This window comes from Dendroctonus ponderosae, unplaced genomic scaffold (genome assembly GCF_020466585.1).
Source record: "Dendroctonus ponderosae isolate FM_Combo_2020 unplaced genomic scaffold, Dpon_F_20191213v2 Dpon_F_20191213_1, whole genome shotgun sequence".
NCBI classification, from domain to species: Eukaryota; Metazoa; Arthropoda; class Insecta; order Coleoptera; family Curculionidae; genus Dendroctonus; species Dendroctonus ponderosae.
Window position 1 is genome coordinate 1,063,510 of NW_026017110.1, and position 7,492 is coordinate 1,071,001.

The following is a 7,492-nucleotide window of genomic DNA, read 5'->3' on the forward strand; positions in this document are numbered from 1 at the left end:
TTGAACAGTGACAAGAAGAACTGTATGAGTGATTGAAATAATGAATGAAGAATGCTTCTGCCAAAGTTATGTAGAAAACTTTGTCCAACAGTTTCCTTAACAGTAACTTGAATCAATAATTAAATGTGGAAAACTCGGTTCCATTGGGGCTCTTTTAATAGCAACTTTTGCCAGGAAAAAAGTCAGGCTCTTCTTAAGGCCAATTGGAATGGTCAATACAGGAAAGTTTTTTGGCAACATTCTGATTTTTGGCATCAAAATCTCGCTGATATAAAATCTGCATTCGTTTCCACTCTTATTGCCGTTTTTCTAAAATTTAAATGTTTGATTTCTTCTTTGGGAACATCCAAAAAAGCTGCAACTTCAAGCCTTCGTTCACACTCGATCTTTGTTTGTGCTTGAAACCAGAGCTCGTTATACGATGTCACTTGTTGAATAATCTATATCTATTTTCTTCTGTATTTAACTAAATGGTAGAATGTTGTTGCGATAAAATAAAGTGCACATACGTGATGAAATAAAAACTATTTTTGCAAAGTGGACATTTATATTCATCTACTGTACCCCATCCTTATAAGGCGAGTTTTGCTTCAATTTTCTATAGGGAAATTGCGCCTTTGCGGCAGACAAATCTGAAGTGAAACAATCATCTTTGTCGGCCGGGCACTGCAAAATATGTTTTAAACACAATTTTTCGTTTTTACACACTTTGGATCGTTTTTATGCGCAGTTTGATGGTTTTTATTCGTAAATCTGTTTAGTCACTTAGTTTAAAGATTATTATAAAGGTTCCACTGCTGGCAGAAATATAGCAAATGTCCCGTATTTGTTAAGAAATATGGATGGATCGTCAGCCTTAAAACCTGGAAAGTTTGCTAAAACAAATGTTCAAGTGCTACCAAGGTAAGTCCCTGTGAGTTTTCCTTTAGTTAATTGTACGAACGAAACAGGCCTGGCATTTTCCTGCAACATTGAACAATCCGATCCGACTTCGTGTTCTTTGCGTTTACATAGTGTGGTGATTTGTACTGCCAACCCATTCTAACTGTGACCTGTTCTTTTGTTTACCCCCACAGTTCGGAAAGACTTAAAAATGCGACTGCAGTTCAGGTTCTTTAATCATCGGAACAAGCAACTTATTAAGTGAAGAACAAAAGGTACTTTGAGACGGTTGGTGTCGCTGAAAGCTCGACTTAACCATGCTGCAAAGAGTCTGTGTTCGTCGTTATTGCCGCACTAACAATTCTTAGGGCTGCCACTGTTTAGCGAGTTAGAGAGTAATCTGTTTGAGGTGTTTGTTCGATCATTCTGCTCAAATCTACTGGAAAATTAGTTAAATGAGGGCCTCTTTGGGGGTTTTACCCCAAGTATTGATTTGAGTAGGTCGCCAAACTTCAGAAGTTTTGTAAAAGTTAATTAAGCATTACGTTGTCTCCAGAACATGGATTAAAAACTCCAGTGATACTAAATATATAAAATAATATATAAATAATCCGAAAGGATATAAAAATTGAAAAGCAGCCACATTTTTTCTGTTAAAAACCCGGCTAAGTTCTAAAGGACCACAATTTTTAACAGTATCGACAGCACGATTATTAAGTTCCATCCAAAATCCGCCTTTTTTATTTCAACATCTTGTATATTCAAAAGCATTAATTTCGCTGATGTTTACATCCGAAAATCACCTCCTGAAGTTTGGCTGCATCCTAAATAAAACCCTGCAAATTCGGACGTAGACTGATGATGATACAAGGCTTTTACTGGTTCGTAAAAGCGTAAATATGACTATTTTTCAAAAATGGATCCTGTTTTATGCGTTTTCCATGTTAATATGAAAGAGCTGGCATTTATAGGCAAAAAGTTCGACTTGATTCGCTTCGATATCTGTTCTGGAGCTCTGCTTTCGAGTGGGCCTGGGTAACACTGTGTTGAGTTGCGCCTTTGAGTTGTTGGCTCTAAGTTAGTGAGTTTTTGAGTTGAGACCCATCGGCCAATGAGTTATAAACTCATTTATCGAGGACCGAGGCTGGAAGTTTAACATCTTAGAAAAAGCGTCCACATTTTGTATGAGTAACGTTTTACAAGCAACGGCACTGAGTTACAGCGCCGATGCGTTGCATTGGCGCACCAAGCTGCGCTAACTCCAAAAAATTCGCCCAGTTTGCTTTCCTGTAAAACGATTGCTTAAAATATTTGGTCCAAAACGGGAAACACCGGAAATTTTGAAGAAACTTACAAATTCTTCAGAGCTATGAGGGTCAATAGTTGATTATATGCTTTTACCTTTTTTGGTCGCTTTTTTTGCGAAAACTTTATTTTTTTCCAAAAAAAAACAAGACAACTTTTTTGAATTTTGTCCCAAAAGGTAAAACGGGTATTCGGAAAAGGCGATAAAGAAGACCAAATATAAAGCCGACCAGTTTTCTTGTAAAATCGATCTCTTAAATTTTTTGCAAAAGACTCAGTTTGCGAGTATTTTACAGTAAAGCTTTTTCTTGTTTAGAGAGAGTTTTGTTTAGAAATATTGACTTAAAAGTAAAGAATTCGGTACAAAAAAAAAACAAATTATTCACTGCGAGGCGAGTTTATAAAATATATTTTATAATTCTTCACCGAAAATACCTGCAGATTGTCAGTATATTCGAAAAACACGATAAAGAAGACCAAGAGTCTTCGAAATAATTGATTATAAACTTTCCCTTGTTCTGTTCGGGAAAATATTTTTGGGAAAAAATCCAGAAAAAAATATTAAGGTTTTGTCCGCAATTCGAAGATGCAAAAGGTTCTAGAAACATGTTTACAAAGCTGTTAAGGAGGCGAGTTTGTAAAATTTATTTTATAATTCTTCACCGAAAACACCTGCAGATTGTCAGTGCTTGTAAGTAAAACTAAAAAATAACGCTTTTTTTGCGAAAAAAGAATTGCTTAATAAAAAGTTTGCTAAAACTGGAAGGACCCGAAATTTTAAAGAAACTTTTTCAGAAAAATCGATGCGATAAGGGTGGCGAATTTTCCAAATCGTTTTTTGGAAACTTTTGCTCTGGTCGTTTTTTCAAGAAAATCTTAATTACATTCGCTAAAAAATCTAAATAAAATTATCTGGTTTTTGTGCCAAATTCGAAGCTGAAAATGGTTTTCGAAAATTTCCAGCAAAGCGATGAATGAGGCCAATTTTCTAACAACATTAATTTTGTAAGTTGGCTAAATAGACCCCATGATTGTCAAAAAAAAAGACAAACATCAGAAAATAACGGTTTTTTTGCGCTTTTTCTTAAAAACTTGTAGTTTCGTAATCGGTTTTTGAGAAAACCTTAATGATTTTCGGGAAAAAAAGTTTTTGTAAAGTTCCTACAAAGCTATAAATTTATTTTGTAATTTTTCGCGTAAGACTTCCAGATTGTCAGTATTTTTGGTCAGAGGAAACTCTTGAAAATAGAGCGTTTTTGAGTAGAAAGTAAAACAAGAAAAACATTCAGTCACAACTAAAAAAACACATTTTTTTAAAGAGATGGGGGTGAGTTTGCCAAATAATTTATTATGCATTTTCGCTTGTTCTGTTCTTGTTTTGATAGAAAAAATATTAGATTTTTGTCCCAAATTCGACGCTGTTAATAAATTAACGTTAAAATAAATCGAGTTATTGCGCCGGTGCGTTGGTTTGGCACCAATCCATTTGCGCCAACTTTTAAAAATTCATTGAGTTACCCAGGCTTACTTGCGAGATATTTGCGATTAAAAACAACAAAACACCCAAATCGACTTGTTAAAGTCCAATAGTTGGGTATGAAACATCGTGTAGATAAACCAGCAAATATTTTTAAAAGTTCATTTTTCGACGCTTTTGTGTCGAAATAGATGGCCATTTCGGGCTCGTGCACTCTGAAAAGACTTCTCCAAATCCAATGCTCATATTTCGATATTGAAGTACCGCTGCATGAATGCGATTCGAATTAATTGGCCTCTTGAAATTCATTTGGGTTGTTCTCTCTTTTTGCATTGGAAATATTTTCCTCTTTTTGTGAAAGCAACAAAGTTGCATTTCCTATGCGGTTTATTTTTCTGAAAGCTGATTGCTTTTGCTGCCTGCAGCTTTTGTCCACTTTTTTGCGATAAAGGGGACTTTAACCGGATTCAAACTCGCTCCGAATAAACGAGCCTCCAAAATTACCTTTCTTCGTTGAAATTCATTAAAGACGGAATTACCTTCATTATCACATTTCTAAGCAAAGCCGCCGAAGTAATTGTGCGGTCATAATGGATCGCTTCGGATTATGCTCAAAAAGTGGCAAAATAAATTTGCCAACTCGCCGATTACCGTTTAACCTCGTCAACTGATTGTTGTGTGTTTTAAATAACCGCTAGTGTTGTTGTTCTTGTTCTAATAACACGTTGCAACTTGTAATCCCACTAACGATTGATCAAACATGTTGATTTTTCGCAGAACGTCGCCTGTCTCGGTTGGGATCAACCAGTCAGTGAGCACCGAAGACTCATAAAGTACGAAGATGTATGTATTTTTTCAGATTCAGCTGCTGCAGCTTTTTTTGGCGGTGTTGGGCTTCATTTTCATTTTTTTGCTTTTTAACTAGGTGGCTTTTTGGGACTTTTGCTGCTTTCTACAAAGGGATATAATTAGTTGGGTAAACCTCGAAGTATCGATTGAAGTGTAAAAATTTCAATTATTTATTGGCTTTGTAAGTTAAAATCGACATTTCGAGCTTAAATTTGTATTTGTCTCATTTTATGCATTTTACCGATGTGATAAAGTACAGTCGAGCCAGCCAACACGTTTTTTCAACCAAACCGACACGCTGATTGTTTTATCATATTATATTTTTACGCATTCACTACCTAAATAAACTCCATAAAGTTTCAAATTACATATGGGAATTGCGGCTCATTTTTCTGCTTGTTTCTTTGCTTTCGAAATTTTTCGTTGCCATTAGAGAGATTAAAAACGCCCCCCCAAGCTGTTCCGCCCGCCCTCATGTTGTTAATTTTTTTTTAGTGGTAGAGTTTTTAGCCATAAACTCGCCGGCTTAAGTGGAAAAATAGAAAATCCGGGTTTTCAGCAGCGCCGCTGCTTTAAACACGTTTTATTTACTGCAAACATTCATCCTGTTGCGAGCCAGCTTAATTTTTAACTAATTTGGGCTTTTAACTTCCACATTACATATGATACGAGTCGAGAGTTTCCGTTTCCCAGTCCTAAATGTACATTTTTCCGTCTGCACTCCACATCGTCGTTTTGTCGCGTTAAAAATTCAAACCGACCGGAGTTCACTGGGCTATACGTTGTACATTTTTAAAAACAATTTACCAGCGATGGTAAATTTTTAACTAGATTGTTTTATTTCAATTCGGAAATTGTTTTTATTGCCTTAAATCGCTTTGTCGCATTTGCGCTACATACAAACACTCGTCCGATCGCAGTTATTGAAAAATGCGCTCATTTTCCATCGTATTGGGCAAATGAATGTTTTGCAAGCAAACAAAGAAACCCAGTTCTTCCATAAAGAAGACAAAGGGGATGTTTGATATGTGGACGCAAAGTGAAGCAGTAAAAACACCCGCTAAATAATGTATTGCTTCGACGATACGTCGCGAAAATTCGTTGTTTTCCCAAAAAGGAATATAAATGTTGGGATTACACCGTTCGCTCGTTCAGTTTTCCGCAAAAAGGCCAAAATCCGCACAGGTTTTTCCGTTTATCTGCCAGGACTTTTAAAAAGTAATTTATTTCATTGGTTGGGTGCAAGTGTAAGGGCAAAAACTAATTAACCGGGAGCGCTCAACTTTTTTACTTCGGTCGTTTCATTTTTAAACGAGTTTTTCGTTGCGCAAAATTTCGAAATAATTTGATTTAAGATCGCGTAATCCATGATGCCAGTGAACAGCTAAGCGGCTGGGAAATCTCTCTAAATGCTCACCAAAAATTAAAAAAAAAACGCAACATTGCTGCGCTTATATTTGGTCATTTTAGCTTGCCTATTTTATAATTTGCTTATTTTCAGTGTCTTTGTTTTTGCTTCGGGATGAAAACCAATTTATTTTTCAGTTCGCGTCGATCGTACTTCAAAACGGCCCCCCAACTACCTTGTGGGCTACATTCGCGCTTAGATCCAGGTTTCCGTATATTTCGCTTCATCATCAGGGCTGCCAGCCAGCCAATCGAGTCACACAGGCGTGTTTTTGCACTTGTTTAGTCCTAAGCTAGAACCTAGTTACTCTACGGCATAGTTTATTTATTTAAGATTAGCATAAATCATCATTTAAAGTGTATATTATGTTCAGACCATTTACGTTTTAGGCGCTTTCCTAGAGAATGGCTACTTTTGGAGATTTCGCTCTGAAACTATTCTCTAGGGTCGATTGTAAGAGTGCAATATATCCGCTCCTCCGGAATAGTATACATAGATCGAATCCAGATTGCTTGAATGCAAGAAATGTGCTCAGAATGTGGTTTTTCCACCGCCTCAAACTAACGTCTGCTGCAATTTAGTATTGTGATAGTGTAAAATGTCATGATTTATTACAAGGAGGAGGAAAAGACAGGCCTAAATGGATCAATGTTTATTGCAAACAGTTTAGGGTGTTTAAGGTTGTGTATGTTCATGTTTGCAGGCTCCATTTTGTGTCTGTTCTTCTCGACTAAAAGTGGAGCCCCAAACAAAATTTGCTTCAACTGCAGAAACTGACTAATCCGCTATTAAATTGCTTCGGTTTTTAGAATACTTACGGCGTTCTATTAATGTTTATTGTAAATATTCGCTTCTTTGCAGGCAAAGTTTTGACATGAGAGAGTAAAATGCATTGCTCTTGCTATTAATATATGTATTATACATTCATATTCGTTATCTGGATATATTATACGCATGTAGGGGTCTTATAGGAATTATTCAATAAATATTAAAGTATTGTAGCTTTATTGCTGTTTTTATGTCCAATTGTTTGTTGAAGAGTGAAAGGTGATTTTTCGGTTGAGTGGCGAATATCGGAGCAATCCATTATTTGCTAGTTATGAGCACAAGTACAAGCGAAATGTTAAGAGCGACACATTTTTTCCTAAGCGGTTCTTTTATTTTTGGCAGCTGTGTCCATCAGGAAATTTTTATTTTCGGATGGTCATGGTTGGGAATGGAAAAAACAATGAGAAAATGTAATTTTCTTCTAAATTGGAAAACACTATAAGGCGTTGCGTGTAAAAACGTTCATTTTTTGCCAGCCTTTTTAACTGATAAAATCGGGATTTAGTGCGATTTTAATGTAATTTTTAGGGCTTTCGGATCCAGGTTTTTTCTATAGATCTTGCCGTTTTCAAGTTGCTACTTGATCCAGAGCGAAAGTTATGATCAGAGCAAAGAGTTTAATTGTGTGTGAATGTTCATTTTTAATTGAACTTTCAGTTCATGTGCAAAAATGAAGATTTTGCACGATTTAAATGAAATATGCAGGATATAATATACGCATGTAGGGGTCTTATAGGATTATT

General features: G+C 36.0%; 2 protein-coding genes across 5 annotated transcripts in view; both read left to right on the forward strand.

The window, feature by feature from the left end:
* LOC109538129 (tropomodulin) overlaps window positions 1–6,928 on the forward strand; it is a 40,187-nt gene extending 33,259 nt beyond the window's left edge. Inside the window, exons 8-10 of one of the 4 annotated variants that reach the window (XR_002171999.2) lie at window positions 1,077–1,157; window positions 4,442–4,507; window positions 6,059–6,126. Coding sequence is in view for 3 of the 4 variants with exons in the window: in XM_048668021.1 (XP_048523978.1) it covers window positions 1,077–1,147 (71 nt within the window). In the remaining variant the exon portion in view is untranslated. Of the gene's footprint in view, window positions 1–1,076; window positions 1,158–4,441; window positions 4,508–6,058 lie in introns of all 4 variants that reach the window. The other 3 variants (XM_019905220.2, XM_048668021.1, XM_019905218.2) reach the window with 3 other exon arrangements.
* LOC109538161 (synaptic vesicular amine transporter) overlaps window positions 1–7,492 on the forward strand; it is a gene marked incomplete in the record, with an annotated part of 105,348 nt that overhangs the window by 84,374 nt on the left and 13,482 nt on the right.